Source organism: Trachypithecus francoisi, unplaced genomic scaffold (genome assembly GCF_009764315.1).
Source record: "Trachypithecus francoisi isolate TF-2019V2 unplaced genomic scaffold, Tfra_2.0 Lachesis_group15, whole genome shotgun sequence".
Lineage (NCBI taxonomy): Eukaryota > Metazoa > Chordata > Mammalia > Primates > Cercopithecidae > Trachypithecus > Trachypithecus francoisi.
The window spans coordinates 15,614,392-15,634,955 of record NW_022681460.1 but is presented as its reverse complement, the minus strand read 5'-3'; the positions used below and the strand labels follow the sequence as shown (position 1 = coordinate 15,634,955).

Sequence of the window (20,564 nt, the reverse complement as noted above, 5' to 3'; positions counted from 1 at the left end):
CTTCATAAACTAGTTTGCTCCACTGTAAACTCAATCAGGTTGTTATGAGGATTAGACAAAATATTACATAAAAAAGCACTTAGCACAGTGCTTGCTTAGGTCAGGTGCTCAATACAAATTCAATAAAATTTTTTTGTTTCTTTTGAGATAGAGTCTCACTCTATTGCCCGGGCTGGAGTGCAGTGGTGCAATCCTGGCTCACTGCAACCTTCCCCTCCCATGTTCAAGCAATTCTTGTGCCTCAGCTCCCTAGTAGCTGGGATTAAAGGTCCATGCCACCATGCCTGGCTAAATTTTGTATTTTTAGTAGAGATGGGGTTTCACCATATTGGCTAAGCTGATCTCATACTCCTGACCTCAAGTGATCCACCCACTTCAGCCTCCCAAAGTGCTGAGATTACAGGCATGAACCACCCCACCAGGCTTCAATCGCTTTTATTATTACTCATAAAGAATGCTATGTTTTACACTGAAAGATGGCGCTGTTAACCCACCTCTCGTTGGAATGTGTACTTTGAACTGTTTTTCTAGGAATAGTGATGGATAGGACTGCGTAATTCACAGTTGTTCACCTGGTTCACCCCTGAATGAGTAAGGGTCATTAGGAAGATGATTAGCCAGCCTTCAACGTGCAGGCTGCAACTAAGGGGTGGTTTGTCTTTATGTGAAGTGTTTACTTGTACGTGACCTGACCTACATTTTCACCAAACAATGACAAATAAAAGTAAACAGAGTCTATCCTCTTTAATTGTATTAGTCAGGGTTCTCTAGAGAAACAGAATTAGTAAAGTATATATATGTGGAAATTTATTATGGGAATTGGCTCACAAAATTGTGGAGGCTGAGAAGTCCCATGATCTGCCATCGACAAGGTGGAAACCCAGGAAGGCTGGCTGTGGTGTAATTATTCAGTCAGAGGCCTCTGAAGGCCTGAGAACTGGGAGAGCCAATGGTGTGAGTCTTAGAACCCAAAGGCTTGAGAACCAGTAGCTCTGACGTGGAAGTGCGGGAAAAGATGGATGTCCACCAGAGAGAGTGAAGTTGCCCGTCCTGCCTTTTTTGTTCTATTCAGGGCCTCAGTGGATTGTAGGATGCTGGCCCACGTTGGTGAGGGAAGATCTTCTTTACTAATTCAAATGCTAATCTTTTCTGGAGACATCTTCACAGATACTCCCAGAAATAACACTTCGCCAGCTATGAAGGTATTTCTTAGCTCAGTCAAGTTGCCACATAAAAGTAACAATCACAGTAACCTTTGTCTAATCCTTGTCTGAAATAAACAGTAGGAACATCTTATATCATGGGTCCTCATTAAATATGAAATTTCCAAGAAAGAGAGTTATCTGCTTGTAGAAATGAGAATTAATAATTATCAAATTACCAATAGTTGTCTTGCCTATGTAGAAACAAGGTGAAAAAATGAAATACAATAATCTGCTGTGAAAATAAATTAGCTAATACAAAAAATACTCCTTTATATTTCCAAAGGAGACAAAAATTGATTTCAAAGTATTTTAATTACCGTTTGTTACCTTTCTGTATGACTTTCATGTTTACCCTGTTCAGCATGTCTACTTATTACTGAAATTGGGTGGGGGAAAAAGAAGAGGAATTGAGTACCGAGATTTTCCCTCATTATGGGGAAGGCTTTTTGAGAGTTTTAGCAGAGTTTTGAGAGAGAAGGGAAAGATTTCACTCAGAAAACTTTGGAACATATAATATCCTACTGAGAAAATAATAAGTTATTACCTTTTTTCTTTGATCAAGAAATAGGAAATTAGTGGTTAAAGGTTTCTGTTGTTTCTACTATCACTCATATGGCTAGACTTAGATTCCGGCCCTGAAAACAACTAACAGTGTACTTCAGACCTCTAGACTTTGTTTTTCTCATCAGGAAAATAACAAAAATTAAATCATCTTTAAAATTTCTGATAGTTTCCATATCATATTCTTTTCTCTCCATTTCTTTTCATTAATAGAATAAGAGAAGTTGTGAAGAATGTCTAGTCTACTGCAGTTTTGTCTTTGCTGAGGAATCTCTCATAATTCGAAGCTTCAAACCTCCCATAAACAAAAATCCCGGAGAATCAGCCTATTTTATTGTTGGGCAATTCAGTTCATTAGAAATTCTTTCTTATGTTTAATAAGTGTGCCATGTCATTTGATTATCTTTTCATTTGTGCATGTATTTCCATATATCTCTAAAAGGTTTTAAGTCAGCGTATAATGCTGAAACATAATATAAAATATAGCTAAACATAAAAAAGACAAAATCAATGAAAAAGAACAGAGAAATAGATCCTGCTGAGCCTCTAATAGAAGATAATTATCACAGTTTAGAAATCAGTTTAGCCAGAGGTTCTCTGGCAGATAAGGCAAAAAGGGAAACCCATCGTGCATCTCACTGGCTTATATATATGGGGAGACACATTATAATTTTAAGCATTAAGTTCAAAGAGAAATGAGTTCATGAGGTCTTTATGTAAAGACCATCAAGTATCACACCAGACAGTGTCTTCAGCAAAATGTGCAGACATTGTCTTTAGGTTGTTAATTCTCATACTGCTTTTCTAAAAAAGCTGAAAGCATTATGTGTGTGTTTTTATTTTAAAGGCAGTATAACATTATTACAGTTGGTTTGGAAAGCAGAGGGAATAAAACATCCACAAATCTGCCAATCTGACACAATTATTTTCATGTTGGCAAATTTAATCATCTTTACTCATATGCAATTATGGTTTCCACAAGGAACCTCAGCTGGATTCCTTTAGCAGTAAAGGGCTCCAGGACATGTGAGCTGCCAGATGTATCCTCATGTTTCCATATGATATTCTCTTAATTTTGTAGCCCACCATTTCACTTAATACATTTTACATATTTTTCTTGCCACTAGATAATTTTTACAATTGTATAATTTTAAAAACCAACTCTCAATTTTCAGATTTACTACATTTTAACAGTCATTTAATTCAAGAAAAATACTGCAGTGAACATTCTTGTGCAAATTGCTTTTCCTCTTCTGGGTGGCGAACTGCGTTGTTGGAGTTTCCCATACAAATGCCTTTATTGAATTCCCTGTTGGTAACTGGTCCATATTAACGGACATTATAAGAGTCAGTTCTTTGCAATGTACTGGTATATTTACTTTTTTTTTTTTTTGAGACGGAGTCTCGCTCTGTCGCCCAGGCTGGACTGCAGTGGCGCCATCTCGGCTCACTGCAAGCTGCGCCTCCTGGGCTCGCGCCATTCTCCTGCCTCAGCCTCCGGAGTAGCTGGGACTGCAGGCGCCCGCCACCTCTCCTGGCCAATTTTTTTGTATTTTTAGTAGAGACGGGGTTTTACCGTGTTAGCCAGGATGGTCTTGATCTCCTGACCTCGTGATCCGCCCGCCTCGGCCTCCCAAAGTGCTGGGATTATAGGTGTGAGCCACCGTGCTCGTCTCTTGGTGTATTTACTATTAAGAATGTTAATGATGATATTACTCATTGTATTTTCTGTGTTTTCGTTATGAGGACATATGTGATAAATTTCTCTTTCATTTTAATATCAGAAATACAGTCATGCATGACTTAACAACCAGGATCTGTTCTGAGAAATGTGTCATTAGGTGAGTCCATTGTTGTGTGAACATCACCAAGTGTACTTATACAAACCTAGATGCCATAGCCTACTACACACTTAGGCTCTGTGGTACAGCCTATTGCTCCTAGGCTACAAACCTGTACAGCATGTCACTATACTGAATACTGTAGGCAACTATAACACAATAGTATTTGCGTATTTACATCGAAACATATAAAAGACACAGTAACAACATGGTTTAAAATTACTAGAAATGGCCGGGCGCGGTGGCTCAAGCCTGTAATCCCAGCACTTTGGGAGGCCGAGATGGGCGGATCACGAGGTCAGGAGATCAAGACCATCCTGGCTAACACGGTGAAACCCCGTCTCTACTAAAAATACAAAAACTAGCCGGGCGAGGTGGCGGGCGCCTGTAGTCCCAGCTACTCGGGAGGCTGAGGCAGGAGAATGGCGTAAACCCGGGAGGCGGAGCTTGCAGTGAGCTGAGATCTGGCCACTGCACTCCAGTCCGGGCGACAGAGCGAGACTCCGCCTCAAAAAATAAAATAAAATAAAATAAAATAAAATAAAATAAAATAAAATTACTAGAAATGTTACACCTGTATAGGCCACTTGCCATCAATGTAACTTGCAGGACTCAAGTTGCAGGACTCTGGGTGAGTCAGTGAAGGCCTGTGATGTTACTGTGAAGGCCTGTGAAGTTATTGTACTTTATGATAAATATTGTACAGTTAGACTACATTAAATTTATTAAAAAAATTTTCATTTTTCAATAGTAAATAAACTTTAGCTTACTGTAACTATTTACATTATACATTTTTAAATTTTAAATAATATTTTGACTAGTTTGTAATAACACAGCTTAAAACATAGACACATTTTACAGCTCTACAAAAATATTCTCCTTTGTTGGGTCTTTATAAGATTTTTTCTATTTTAAAGTTATTCCATTTTTTACTTTTTAAACTTTTTTGTCAAAAACAAAGGCACAAACACATACGTGACCCTTGGACTAGACAGGGTCAAGATCATCAATATTACTGTCTCCCACGTCCACACCTTGTTCTACTGGAGGTCTTTAGGGGCAGTAACACCCATGGAGCTGTCATCTCCTATGATAACAATGCATTCTTCTGGAATGCTCCTGAAGAACTTACCTGAGGCTGTTTTACAGTTAAATTGTTTTATAAGTGGAAAGAGTATACTCTCTGTTTGTTTGTTTTGCATGTTTTTTTTTGAGACAGAGTCTCACTCTGTTGTCCAAGCTAGAGTACAGTGGTGTGATCATGGCTCACTGCAGCCTCGACCTCCTTGGGCTCAGATGATCCTTCCATTTCATCCTCCTGAGTAGCTGGGACTACAGGCATGTGCCACCACACTCAGCTAATTTTGTTCATTTTTTGTAAAGATAAGATCTCACTGTGTTGCCCAGGCTGATAGAGTACACTCTCAAATAATAACAACAAGTATAGCATAGTAAATACATAAACCAGTAACATAGTTGTTAATTATCATGACCATATATTATATACTGTAAACAATTGTATGTGCTATACTTTTATATGGCAGGCAGCAAAGTAGGTTAATGTACACCAACAACACCACAAACACGTAATAGTGCATTGTGCTACAACTGATAGCACAACGAGGTCACCAGGCAATAGCATTTTTCAGCTCTACCGTAATCTTATGGAACTGCCATCACTTATGCAGGCTGTTGTTGACTGAAGCGTCTTTATTTGGTACATGATTGTAGTTGTGTGTGTATGTGTTTTGATTAATAGTTGATTAATATTTTCTTCATGGAATTAGGTCTCTGAATGTGTTTACTTCTTTACTATGAGCGCTAGAAAGGCACAGTGCCAAATCTGGCCCACATCGCTTGAACATGGATTGGCATCTGAAGAGATCTATGTAAAGCATACTAGCCAAGTTCCTGGAATCACCGTCTGTTTATTTACCTTTTGTCTTATTTCCTTCATCTATTTATTTTAAATTTTATTATATTTTGAGGCATTTTATAGTCTATGCAATCCTTCAAACATTTTTAGAACAAGGTAGGGATATAACTAAATAAATGCATGTAAATAGATTATTTCCTTAGAGTAAGTTTTGAAAAGTAGATACACTGGGTCTCATGTCTCATTATATCTTTACCCACTGAGAGATTTTCTGTAGGAAACTGAGATAATATAATCCAAGTGTGTTAATTCCTGGTGATTTATTGCATATATAATACCAAGTGAAGAGTTAGAGTCTCGAGAGGAATAAAGAGTCAAGTTATTTCTTTGAACATTTCCCTGCAATATCAGATGCTGCAAATGCTATTTTCAAGGGAAATTGTACTTTTCATGGGAAATTGTAATTTTCAATTAAATTAGCTGACAAAATATTGAATGTTCCAATTATATATTGTTAAAGAGGTACTCATCTGCTTTACATACCGAATATATAAACAATAAAATTGACATTATGTACTGAACACTTAGTAGCCAGCCAACTCCTTAATAGGGAGTTGGTTTATTTCCATAAGGGGTTGGATTGTTGGGGTCTTTAGAATAAGACTAATTTTTCTTAAAAAATGTGATCAGTATTTGAACCAATATATGGTTCAGGCTGACAATTTCTATGCTATTCCATATGGAAGAGGTAGTGAATTTTTGCCTACAAAAGTTGTTGATTGTTGCCTCTAACTGTAAAGTAACCTCAGCTGGGCTTCTTGACTAATAACAACCCTGACAGACCCTAGGACCTGGGAGCTATCAGATGTATCCTCAAAAAGCTTTTTTGGTAAGCTCTTGAGTCAACTAATATAGACACTTTCTTAACGGATCATCATCTAATTCAATCCACAGTTTAACAGCAAAACTTACTGACCAATGTCCGCAGCACACAGAATTTTCGTGGTTGGGAGCTGAGTGCCCTTTGAGACCCACAGGTTGAGTTGTATGGATAAAATGAAACAGCTGTGTTTTTTCTCTTTAGTCTTAGTGGATATTTTTCCCCAGGGAAGGAGAGAACAACTCTTCTACATGATGCCACTTTAATAATTTAGACAGATGTACTTTCTTCTCTCAAAATAACTCGTGCTGGAATCCTACTCTATTTGCTGTAGAAGAGAATTCAGTGTAAAATGAGCATGTGTCTTGAATTGTGTTTTAATGAGAGATACAACATAACAAATCAATTAATGTTATTCACTTATTGGTGTAGAGCTATCTTAGCATGATTTCTGAGGCAGTGGTGTAGGGAGAATCATCATGGTTGTCTTCGTAATGGTTTTGCAAAGAATAAACAAATCTAAAAACAAACCAAATAAACAGGAGTTTACAAATGCCAGGAGTTTTTCCACACAGAATTAATAGCAATTTCTTAGCTTAATATGCTTGATGGCCACTATGTTAAGTTGCCATTACTCTGTAAGGAGTAGAAAATGTTACTGTGGAACTGCCTGTCTTTTGTTGACAATGCTATTTGACAATACTGATATTGTGATACAGTATTCACATATTGTACATTAGAAATATCTATCATCCTTTGTGAACAATGACACTCAAACTATCCCTGTGGGAGTATATAGATAAGATCATTATTCTCATTTTCTAGATAAGGAAACTGAAATGAAATTCCTTGCCTAAGGTCAAAGAACAAATCACTGGCAGAATAAGATTAGGGGAGTGAGTTCTTGATTTTCATTCCATTGCTCAATCAATGAAGTCATATTGTTTTACTCAGTATGGGAAGAGATTATTATCAGTCAGTAGGAATAAGGCTATGCCCAGATGATGCCAGAAGACCAGCTGAAAAACAAAAATCTGCACAATCAACCATTTTTTTTCTGTAAAACACCAAACTAATTGTTATACCAACATTTTTCACTGAGCCGACTCCACGTCTTTGTGTCTTGCAGACACAGCCTCTGACTTTGTGTTTATGTTATATTCCAGACTTAATTTCTGGAACTACTGTCTTTTAAAAATCTAATTTTGGAATATCCTGAATTTCATAATTGTTTAATATGTTCTGAATAATATGTTACACGTGTGATAGAATTGGGGCAGAGTTCTTTGAAAGTGCTTTATGATAAAATCTCACAGCATTCCTTATATAGTGACAGAGAAAACACTTTTCTACCTCAAAAGCTCCAAGGTGAGAATTACTTAAGTTTTATGAAAGGACTGCAAAATAAGACCTTACCATGTTAGAAGAAAGCTGGGCTTCTATATCTGTCACCAACTATATATTACATAAATGCATTTGGGTTTGGCAAATAGGACGGAAATCATCAGACCCCATCTAGATCTCTCCTGAATCAGTTACTCTGGATATGAGGGTTGCCAAATAATCAGGTGACCTGTGGTATAGTCCATATAGAAGTTAACATGCAGAATAGCTGAGTTCTTTCAACATGCAACCAACATTTATTGTACTCCTCATACATAGTTACCTGCATCTCCGCAATCTGTCCTAATTCTTCGACATGTTCTGCTAGATTAATCAGTTGACAGGTGAAACATTTCTCCCTAGGTCAAACAGCATGTAAACTCAAGATCTTTGATCTTTTAACTCAGTTCAATCACAATGCCAGCAACTTTTTTGATGGATGGTTCCAGTTTATTTTAGTTAATCTTATATATTTTTTTGCAGTTGAAATACTAAAATACTTAACAAGTATGAACTCATAGTATTTCACAGAAAGAATGGCACAAGCATTCACTTATAGTCTGTAGGAATTGGAATAGGCTTGGTTCAATAATAAAGATCACAAGCCAGAAAAGGAATGGAAAATTCATTTCGCTCTAGTTCTGAAACACGTGAATTCAACCTTCATTAAGAACGACAATTTGCAAGCATATGAACTCACCACTAACAAATGAAAATACTTTTAAAAAATAGTTTGCATTCTCTATTTGAGTATTTATGAATATATGTAATATTAAAAGTGCCTTCATCCTGACTACAATGTATTGAATTTCCCTGATGTAGCTTTTGTGGTCTTATTTTTAAATAATACATACCTTCCAGTTTTGTTCAGATTGAAAACTTGAAGAAACCACATATAAATGCTCATGATGCCAGTAAAAGATGAAAAAAAATTTCTGCATTATAGTTTAAAAATCAAGAAATTAGATATTGACTTGACTGACTATTCTCTAGTAGTGTTTATATCCTGAGGTTTTTTTTTTTTTTTTTTTGCCATTTTAAAATAAGATTCCAGGGAAGTCTTGTAAGTCCCAAAAGTACTGCTATAATTACCTATTTAATATTGCAGCAGACATCTCAGAAATTTATATTTCACTTAAAATCCAAGAGTTAGTGATATCATTCATTCATTCAGTAGATGTTTATGTTAGTTATTACTCTGTGCCAAACTCTCTTTAGTGGATGAAGACAGCAGAGCCCCTGCCCTCACAGAGATAATTCTACTGTGATAAATACCATCACAATTAAACAGGTTTATGTGATAGAAAGGATGAGCTCAGGTGGATAGAGAAGGCTGGCTCTGAGGATTTAAATTGAAAGGAAAGGAAGGGGCCAGCTTCTAGAAGATTCACAGGAAAAGCATTCAAATGGGGTTCAAAAGCTCCAAGGTAAGAATTACTAAAGTTTTACAAAAGGACTACACAAACAGATCAGAATTTAGGGAGAGAAAGCAATGGTCATCAGAAATCTTTGAATGCTAAGATGGGAACATTTGGAAATTTGGAGATTCTTTACAAAGCCTACTCTTTTATTTTAATAATAAAGAAATCAAGGCCCATGAGACTGGCATGTTTTTGGTTATATACTAATTAATTGTAACCTGGGTCTGCCATTTCCCAGTCTGTTGCTTTTTCCGTTAAACAAAATACCTCTCTTTGTGCTTGAAAACTCTAGGTGCTAAAGCCAAGCATTGGGTTTTACTGTTGAGAATTTAAACCTGCATCATAAAGATCTGGCAAACATTTATTTAGGCTTTCTTTATATAATCAGTAGCAATTTCCAAAGCCATATTTATCACTGTGATTTGCATCCCTTATTCAGAAAATCTCAAAGCACACTTTAACCCCTCTGCCATCCATTGACTTTAGTCTCTAGCTTGGAGACGATTAGATCTTTTGTGGTGCACTACAAATTTGTAAGTTTGTGTTTAATTTCCATGTAGTCCATTTCCATTTGGAACTAGTAGATGGTTCATCTTGTTTATAAAAGGGACATTCTTTTTATTGCTTCCCATCATTTCCAATTATAGATCTATTGGCTTGCTAGACATCTCAGCTTTAATTTATGGACTTCTCTTTTTGATAGATGCCAAGACTTGAACATTTAGACCAAGACTTTATATAAATAGCAAGTATATTTTATATTTAGATATCCTTCTACTTCTTATATTTTTATAACTTTTTGGAGAAATGAATTGAGACTAACATGATACTGTTTACAGCTGTCTTTGACTTTTTGTTGACTTTTTTTTTTCTTCCAAGACTGAGTCTCACTCTGTTGCCCAGGCTAAAGTGCAGTGGCGCAGTCTTGGCTCACTGCAACCTCTGCCTCCCAGGTTCAAGCAATTCTCCTGCCTCAGCCTCCTGAATAGCTGGGATTACAGGCACATGCCACCACACTCGGCTAATTTTTTGTATTTTTAGTAGAGACAGGGTTTCGCCATGTTGGCCAGGCTGGTCTTGAACTCCTGTCGTCAAGTGATCTGCCTGCCTCAGCCTCCCAAAGCGCTGGGATTACAGGCATGAGCCACCATGTCGGCCCTTTGTTGGCTTTTTTTTTTTTTTTTTAATTTTTAAAAATTATACTTTAAGTTCTGGGATACATGTGCAGAATGTGCAGATTTGTTATGTAAGTATACACGTGCCATGGTGTTTTGCTGCACCTATCAACCCATCGTCTACATTCAGTATTTCTCCTAATGCTATCCCACCCTTAATCCCCCATCCCTCAGCAGGCCCCAGTGTGTGATGTTCCCCTCCCTGTGTTCATGTGTTCTCATTGTGCAACTCCTGCTTATGAGTGAGAACATGCAGTGCTTGGTTTTCTGTTCTTGTGTTAGTTTGCTGAGAATGATGGTTTCCAGCTTCAGGAATATATTATGAGCTAAGTTCTATATCCTAATAGAAGTCCTTTATTTGATGATGATTATATAGGGCAATTAACGCTGGCCTAAGAGTCATAGCCAGTAGGAATGGTAGCTTCTTGACAAATCAGAGTACAAGGATGTGTTCCCGAAACACAAAAAAGTTTAAGAAAATGATATTGCTCTTGAAGGAACTAAATGGACTCTTGCCTTTTGTATTTTAATGTAACGGAAAATATTAAAATGAATGAATAATATCGCTGCTGAAAGTAAAACATTTTCCTGAATACAGATGACATAATATTATTGTCATGAACTGGAGGTGTGTCTTATTAGACATTTAGATCTGCTATGTGAAATCTGCTGGTTATAAAGCATCTTAGAGTCACAAGGCCCCAAGTTGAATTCTGGCAGTGCCATCTACTCACTTTTATGAGAAATAAAATGGACCTAATAACTACCTTATATAACTGTTATAAGATTACAACAAAATGATGTAAAATAATGCTTAGCATGGTGTTGGGGTCAATACATGTGAATATAACAATGTTAAAATTGAGTTTTTGATTGAGGTTATGAAGACACAATAGAAGTAAAATTTCTAAGTCAGATCTCCATGCAGCTGACAAGGGAATCAGTCAAAGATAAGTATGGCTGCTCTTGGATCTCTCAGCTTGTTAATAATTTAGAAAGGATATATGGAGTGGAATGGAGGAAGAATTTGCTGATGGCATTTTGCTTTTGAAGAAAGCTGTTGGCACTCTATGGGCCCCCCTGTATTCCTGGGCTAATGAATGGGACCCCAAACCTAATGAGAGGGTGCTTCAGGAAGACCACTCTGAGGGCTAACTCTCCATCCTCTGCAGTTGGAAGGATAGAACACAGGTGCCTGACTCAGGTTGAGAAGGCTAAAGCAACCTATGGAAGTAGGATAGAGGTGACTTAGGGCACCAGCCTCTGTTTCCTCCTGCTAATTGTCAGGGCAAGGGATGTGTAAATATTATCTTAGGACCATAAGTGGGTCTCCTAATGAGCAAAAGTGCCACGACACTGTAGATGGACGGTCTGGAGGAGTTTTGGGTTTTGCCCAAGAAAGCTTCTGCTGGAGGATAAGAGGAGACCTGTAAGGGACAATGTGGTGGGAGAACTGCCCAGGAAACAGAAGCTGAGAGGCGACCGGGTGCAGGCATCCTAGAAATGTCTGCATCTTAGCAACTGCAGTGAGGGTTCCTTTAGAGATGGGGAAGCCCCAAAGGCCCTGCATGAGTGTCCCAGAGAGGAGTCAGCTTGAGTTTCTGCCAGCAGGCTCAGAGTGGGAAGTCGACTGAGTGTGGCCTTCTCATCTTTACTCCCTCTTCTCTTTGCTCTTAGCCTGAATGCTCAGAACCCAGCTGGGAAGGAAAAGTGGGGAAGCAGCTGTAGTAGAGAAACAGAGAGGAAACCTCCCATACCATGTTTCCACTGCTGCCTTTTGGCCTGAAGCGGGCCTGAGCTGGGGAAGGAGAGAAGATTTGACACCTGATCACGTAGCAGTAGAGTGTTTTGGTTATCATCTGGGACTGGGCATCTAGGCTTGAATTGAGACTGTGTTTGTGATTTTAAGTGGAAATAAGACTGTCTAATACCTAAAAGTGGGCAAAAAAACTTTGCTGGAGCTTTCATCTAGGGACAGGGGAGTGTTATTCTCACAGACTACAAATTAAAGACTACTGGGAAGAACATGAAAAGTGTATGCTTTTATTATTCGTTGTGCTTGTCTGCTGTATTGGTGGCATTACTGTGGTTGATGTTGTGTTAGAAAGGCCAGGCGCGGTGGCTCACGCCTGTAATCCCAGCACTTTGGGAGGCCGAGGCGGGCGGATCACGAAGTCAGGAAATCAAGACCATCCTGGCTAACATGGTGAAACCCCGTCTCTACTAAAAATACAAAAAATTAGCCAGGCGTGTGGCGGGCGTCTGTAGTCCCAGCTACTCAGGAGGCTGAGGCAGGAGAATGGCGTGAACGCGGGAGGCGGAGCTTGCAGTGAGCCCAGATCGTGCCACTGCACTCCAGCCTGGGCGACAGAGCCAGACTCTGTCTCAAAAAAAAAAAAAAAGAAAGGTTACTTTCATATTCACTGTTGTACACCTAAAGTCTTGATTTTTGTTTGATATTTCCCTGCATATTTCTGGCTTATAGCAAATACTCCTATACTGCAAGTCAACTCAGTTATTTAGGAGGGCATTTTGTAGCCAGGTTTCTCACAGTCCTTACTAGAACACTTATTTGCTTAAAGTTAATATTCTACGTGTATATTACTGAGTATTTTTATATCCAAGGTGAAAATTAGGTGACATTTACTTTGATAACCTTCGATACTGAAATAATGCAGCATGAACCGTAATATAGCAGTTTGGAGACTTGATGTCCCATTTGCTCATAAACAGAAGCAAAACACCAACATTTTAAAAGTATTATTTTAAATTGAAGTGTGATACACATAATAAAAATGCACAATTGGTAAGAGTTTAGTTTGGTGAGTACAAAGTGAATACACCCAGGTAACCAGCACCAAGTTATGAAACAGAATAAGGTTAACATCCCAGTCAATAGTTTTGCTTGTTTTTGTTATTTATTTATTTATTTATTTATTTATTTTAGAGACAGTCTTGTTCTGTTGACCAGGCTGGACTGGAGTATAGTGGCGCAATCATTCCTAACTCACTGCAGCCTTGACCTTCTGGGCTGAAATGATCCTCCTGCCTCAGCCTCCCAAGTAGCTGTGACTACAGGCGTGTGCCACCAATAGTGGTTAATTTAAAAACAATTATTTTTATTATTATTTTTTGTTGAGACAGGGTCTGCTACCATTGCCCAGACTGGCCTTGCACTCCTGGCCTCAAGCAATTCTTCCATCTCAACCTCCCAAAATACTGTGACTAAAGGTGTGAGACACCACTGAGCCCAGCTCAGCCTTGCTTTTTATTAATGAGACTGTATATTTGAGTTTGCGAGATTCATTCATATTGTTGTGTGTAGCTGCAGTTGTTATTTACAAGTCTGCATTCAACCAGATGACAGTTTTTTAGCTAATTCAATTGTTTATTAGTTGATAGACATTTGGATAGTTCTATTTATTGGTTGATGGACATTTGGATTGTTTCCAGGTTTAGACCCTTACAAATCAGGCAACTAAAAACATTGTTAAACACATGCTTTGGTGAATATATTGTGCACTTTTATTGATTTTATGCTTAGGTGTGGAATTACTGTATTACCTGTATGACTATGTTCAACTCTAGTAGATAAGGAAAAACGGTTTTCCAAAGTGGTGGTAAAAATTACTCTTCCATCAACTGTGTGTGGGAAGTCACTCCACTTCCTTGTTAATGCTGTCTTTTTTCATTTTAGCTTTTCTGGTGTGTGCCAGTTCCTTTTTTTGAAAAAAAAAAAATTGTTTTTTTGTCCTAGCTATTGGCATGCCCTCAGTAAATCTCCATATGGGAAGTGGGATGTCTTCTTTCCTTTCATAAGACCGTTGCACCAGCCTGACTACTCATTGAAGCATAAAGTTCTATATTTAGCAAGGAATGCAGAAGAACATTCTAGTGGTAAATGCTGCCCAATACTTATCAATAACTTTGCTAAGTGAAAGCATAGGTACAAAGTGCGTTAGTCAATATTTTGAATGTAAGTGCAGAAATCCCTATTCAAAATAGTTTCACCAAAAAGGTAGTTAATTGACTCTTGTAGCTGAAAAGCCAGGCTTGACTGGCTCCTGGGATTAAGCTTCACTTTCCAAATCAAGACTGCCTCCCACTAGGCTGCTGCTCTTCTAAGGCAAACTTGCTTCCTGCCTAGAGGCCAGGGTTCTGCCAGTAGCTCCAAACTCCCATCAGTACACCAAAACCAAAACAGCAGCCGCACCAACAAAACTCTTCCTGTCTTTCTGGAACTATCAAGTCCTGGAACTGGGGTTCCTTGGCTCTTATTGCACTAAGTATGTCTTTTTTGGTTCCAGGTGGCTATCAGGTCCCTCTGGACCACACGCTTTTAGAGAAGCAACAATTCTCTGAGGAAAATTGGGGGTGCTGTTAACAGAAGAAGGGTCAATGGTAGGTGGGTGGCAAGAGTAACAAAATAACCACTGCAAGTCAGACTAGATAAAAATAACACAGTCTAGTTATTCCTGTAGATCCTACGGGACTCACCCTTGGATTAAGCAATACTGCTGGAACATTGCATGTGTGGATTGCATTATTTTAGGCTCTGTGGAATTGCTTTTATTGAACTGTGTTAGGACATTCTGTTACCAGCCTGCATTGAGGTACGATATAATGAACAGTCCTGTGGAATTCCTTGCATTATTGTAAGATGGTATTGAGCACACTGTTTATTTCCATTGCCACATTATAGGATTTCATGGGAGAAATTTCTCCCTGGTCTCTGCACCAGGAAGAGTCAAACTGTTCCTAAAAACCTTTCATGATTTTATCTTATGGATACTGTGATTCTTCAAAATGGTAAGGTTTCCTTCTTTGCATTGCTAGAGTGATAGAGTCAATTTTATGGCTTGTTTTAATCAAGGATACTAGGCTTTGAAGCATGGATTCTTTTAGTGCTAGCCTCACCCCTTTATTTTTATATTTCCTTCAGTATTATTTCCCAGTTCTCACACTCTCTCTTTTGTTCTATATCCTCTGGAAACTTTCTTAAATCTTTTCTGAGACGAAGTTGAGAAATACATATAATTTTATGTATATTTCATTTTATGCATTGAAAATGTCACCACAAAGTAAATAAATCTGCTTGGCTTTAGCAAGAAGTTTATTAACAGGAATTATTTTGGGTTCCAGTTTTAGATGGAGGAGTTGTAAAACACTACAGAATTAGAAGACTGGATGAAGGGGGCTTTTTTCTCACCCGGAGAAGAACCTTTTCAACACTGAACGAATTTGTGAGCCACTACACCAAGACGAGTGACGGCCTGTGTGTCAAGCTGGGGAAACCATGCTTAAAGGTGAAAATGCTTTCAAGCTGTGTTTGCTTATTGAAGTTAACTTTTTTCCTTCAGATATCTGAGTATTTTTCATGGAATATCAGTTCGGGAAAAGAATTGTCATTTTATTACCTGAGGCAGGTATAGGCAAACCATGGCCCATGAGCTCACACTGACGTATGCTTGTTTTTGTAAATAAGTTTTATTTGCGCAGATGCTCATTCATATATGAGTTTTCTTTGGATTCTTTTGTGCCATAACAGCAGAGTTTAGAAGCTGCCACAGAGACCATAGGGCAGGTGGTAAACTAGAATATGAGTTCTTGGAGGGCAGGGGTCTTGCTTGTTTTGTTTATAGAAAAGCACCTAGTCAATGCTTAAAACAATTTTACTTACTAAATGAATGAGTAAATAAATGAATGAACAAAGAAAGAAATGAAAAAATGAGTTTGAAAAATATAAAACATTTAATTATGCAAAATAAATGATACATATAATAAAACTATAGCCAAAGAGTTTGGGAAGGATTTGTGGGTGAGATGAAACTTCAACTGGACCTTGAAACCGAGAGGATTTAGCTAGGTCAAGAGGGACAGAGAAGTCATTCCAGACCTGAGTGACGATGGCATTAGGTATGGGATCAGACAGGTTGACAAGAAGGTGTCTGACTTCCCAAGATTTGGAAGATCAATTTGAAGAGTTAACAATGCAGATTCTCCCACCATACTTTTTGTTTTTGAGCAATAATAATACAGTTTACAATATTTTGTTTTAAAAAAGTTTTATTTAAAAGTACCTAGACTATTATTTTCAACAAAATAATATTAAATATTCCCCCCCCCCTTTTTTTTTTTAACAATTGCTCTTATTATTCTGTGGAACAGATCCAGGTCCCAGCTCCATTTGATTTATCATATAAAACCGTGGACCAGTGGGAGATAGACCGCAACTCCATACAGCTTCTGAAGCGATTGGGATCTGGTCAGTTCGGCGAAGTATGGGAAGGTCTGTGGAACAATACCACTCCAGTAGCAGTGAAAACATTAAAACCAGGTGCGAGAACAATAAAGGTTAAATGGCATATATTGATTTTTATGAGCTCAATTTAACACTGTAAATATCTAAGAGGTCATGGGGTGGCTAATACTGGCAGCAAGCAGGTGTTGTGGTCATTCTCTCTAGCCCAGGTGACCCCAACCTATGGATAAGGCATTAAAATATAAAAACAAGAGCACACTTCCTGGTTCAACTGCATCTTAAAATATTGCTGATTGGAGAGTCTGACAACTCATCTCTTCTCTGGAGTTAGGATTCAGTCTTCCAATGTCCTTCTTCCCATTTTGTTCTTAGCCTTAGTTAACAGATACTGACTTAACTGAAAATATTTAAAAAATCAGAAGGAATCTTGATACTATTCAGGAAACAACTATTTCTAAAAGTATTAATTTTCTATGGTTCAAAGGCAAAATGGTCCATCTAAGGAAACTTGTATTTGAAAATGTAGGAACATTTTTTTCCCTACCGTCTTCCTTTTTCCTGTGATGGCAAGTAAAATGATACTGAAATCAGTATTTATTCAGCCAGGCTTTATTCCCTCTATTTAAAAGAGAGACTAAGTAACTTCCCAAATACTTTCTAGTTATGTGATCTTGAGCAAAGTTTTGAACTGTATGCTTCAGTTTTGTCATTTGTAAAACAGAAGTAATAATAAGGCCAGCCAAGAAGATAAATTAGGTCATTAGTGGAAATGCTTTGTATAGCACCTGGTTTACAGTAAGTGATGGATAAAAACTATTATTATAATAATGAAAAAGTCAGTAAATGGCATAGCTGGGATTTGAACTCACATCTATTACTATTGCATCACACCCCATGGAAGTGACAGTCTATAAAAGTGCAACATTGCTGTAGTAACCTCATATGTACCTTTGTAACAGAGGTAAGAATAATCAACATAGGCTAGATTGTAGTTTTCTGGGAGACCTGCATTATTTACCTAGCCCAGAATTCTTAGAGGTTTGGTAATTCTTAGAGGTCTGGTGGCAGAACTTGAGCACTTGGGATTTGATTGCTGGCAGGATAGGGTAACACTATGGTTCCCAAACTGTGTGCCAAGGCTCTTGAGGGCACCACGGTGAATTCACAGGAGTGCTGTGAAATACTTAAAAGTTTTGAAGTTAATATCCTGAATATTGTACAAGCTGCTACCTTTAAGTAGTTCATGGTTTCAACTTTAAAACAACATTTGTTTTGTTGACATTGTATCTTTGTAAAGCTGGGCTTTTGATGGTTGCTATGGTCAAATGCAAAATCCACACAAAAATCAATACGGACCAGAAAATGGGGGTAGCCGTGCTCCATCTGATTCTAAGATTGGAGAAGTTGCGCAATGTCCCAGGAATCCCATATATCACTTTAGTAAGCACTTGTAGTTAAGAATTAAATGAAAAATTGTCTTTTCCTTTCAATTTACCTGTGTTACTTTTTCAAATGGCTGTTACATTGTTAGGATAAATACTTCTTAACTTGTTTGGATCTAACCCAGTCATCAAAAGAACTGTTAGTTTTGTTTTTTTTTTGTTTTTCACTTGGAGACCTCATGAAACAAGTCATGGAGACACTAAGGTCCATGAACTGAAAATGTTGGGATCCTCCGGTGTGACAAGTTAATAGTGTCAAATTTGACATAACATAAATCTGCGTTTAAACCTGGCTCTGCCCTCTGTGACTTTGGACCATTTTTTAACCTTTTGGAATCTTCTCATCTGGAAGTGGGAAGCATAATAGTTCCTACTTTCTAGGGTTTTCTGAGGACAAATGGAGCCAATGTACGTAAAGTATATGCAGCAAGTACTTAATAAATATTAGCCTCCATGGGGCTGCTGACAGATGTGTCCACTGAAGTGCAAATTTACTAGTGCAGGGATTCAGTTTCAGCATTTTCATCTGCCAGATGACGCAAGAGACAGGCACTTTTAAGTGGCCAGATGCTATATGAGTGCTCCAGGTGAGGACATTCCATTCTAGCACCTGAGATTTTCACAATCACTGTGTGTATATGCTTTTAAACCCTAATCTTGTTAATAAATGGTGGCTAAACTTTATTGTCCAACCTAATAATTCTTTTTAAGAAGAGGCAGCTAGCTAGCCTTCCTAACACTGTTCTCTAAGGAAGCCCTTTGGGAAGTCAAAAGACAACAAAAAAGTCAGATTTCTCATATTAAAAAAAAAAAAGATAGCTTTCTCTCCAACAGGAATAATTATTATTGATTTACAGTGTAATAGCCACAAACAGCTTTTGTGATTGGTTAAATGTCTTCACTTCACTGGGGCCATTAATCAGTCTTAGCAGCTATTTATTGCTTAGCAGGCTACTACGCAGTAAAGATGAGCCTGAAATGAACTCCTACAGTAGCTTTGACAGGAAAAAATTAATATTTAATGTTACATTACTAGCTGAGTTGAGATTGGGCTTCCTTTACTCTGCAGCTGGTGAGCTATAACCAGCATGGCCATGAAGGAGTGCTCTGAAACAGTCTTCACCTGAAGAGGCTTCTGACCTACTGTGATTTCAGTTCTTGTGCATAGTCTGATTTGGGAATGAGTTTGAGTGTCCTACATTGCTTGAATCTGATGGCCACACAACATAGAAATTTCAGTAACATAAATATATATTGTATATATAATATTCTTTTTCTTTTCTTTTTTTTTCTTTTCTTGTCTTTTTTTTTTTCCCAGGCTGGAGTGCAATGACATGATCTCAGCTCACTGTAACCTCTACCTCCTGGGTTCAAGTGATTCTTCTGCCTCCAAGTGATTCTCCTGCCTCAGCCTCCCGAGTAACTGGGATTATAGGCACCTGACACTACGTCTGGCTAATTTTTGTATTTTTAGTAGAGACATGGTTTCACCATGTTGGCCAGGCTGGTCTCCTAACTCCTGACCTCAAGTGATCGCCTGCCTTGGCATCCCAAAGTTCTGGGATCACAGACATGAGCCACCGTGCCCATCTTCATTTTCTGTATGGTGATCATAATTGCTGCTATCACTGGAAGCTTATATTTTTTGGGTGGTAGTGGGGGGAATCCCCACTGTGTTGACATTTGACCATAGGCCAAACTAGTTGTAACAATCAAGAACAAAGTCCTTTATTATGGTTTAGGTGTCTCTTATTCTCAGCTCCATTTTGCAACTATGATTCCAAACTTTAATCCTATTTGACTGTGTGGAGTAAACCAGTGGTAGAGATGGAGTTGATGGAGCTCAGAAACATGTAACGGAAAAGAGAATCAGCCATTTTCTCCTATTCTCTCTCTTTAAGTCCTTGTCCCTTTTCTTCCTTAGCCTGTGAAATATACTTACAGCTGGTCTGTTTGGTTTTTCCGAGACTATGCATTATCAGTGATAATATAAATAATAATCAACAGTCACTGAACACATACGTGCAGGCATTGCTGTTATCTTGTTAATGATCTTATGATGTCAGTAAAATTATTAGCCATGTTTTACAGATGAAGAAACTGAAGTTTAGAGAGGTTTGATAACTTGTTCAAGATCACACAGAGCGCTAGTGGCAGAGAGCTGAGATTTGTCTAGAATGCAGAGTCTGATCAGTCCAGGTCTGAACTTCTGGGTTCTCAAAGGGGAGACTGCTCAAATGTTTTATGTGAAATGATGTGCAGGTGACATGTAACTAACTCAACTTCACATTAATAAACAAGTCACAGTGTTGTCTTAGAATGTCAAAGTTTATCCATGCCTGGGTTTAAATTTCAGTTATAAAGTCTTCAACATCAAGAGGATGATGAATGTAGTAGTCACTTGGAGCATCAATGGAAACCATATTTGCATCATTCATAGTGAATACTAAGATGTGAAATAACAATATTCCTTTAATTACAGTAATGCCTCTGAAACATCATATTCTAAAAGAAAATA

At 38.0% G+C, this 20,564-nt stretch overlaps 1 protein-coding gene across 4 annotated transcripts in view; it reads left to right on the top strand.

Annotated features, from left to right (window-relative positions):
* Positions 1–20,564, top strand: part of FRK (fyn related Src family tyrosine kinase) — a 120,069-nt gene that overhangs the window by 85,344 nt on the left and 14,161 nt on the right. For all 4 annotated transcript variants that reach the window (XM_033234353.1, XM_033234352.1, XM_033234355.1 and 1 more), the window contains 2 exons: positions 15,485–15,648; positions 16,511–16,679. In XM_033234353.1, the coding sequence (XP_033090244.1) occupies positions 15,485–15,648; positions 16,511–16,679 (333 nt within the window). The remainder of the gene's footprint in view (positions 1–15,484; positions 15,649–16,510; positions 16,680–20,564) is intronic.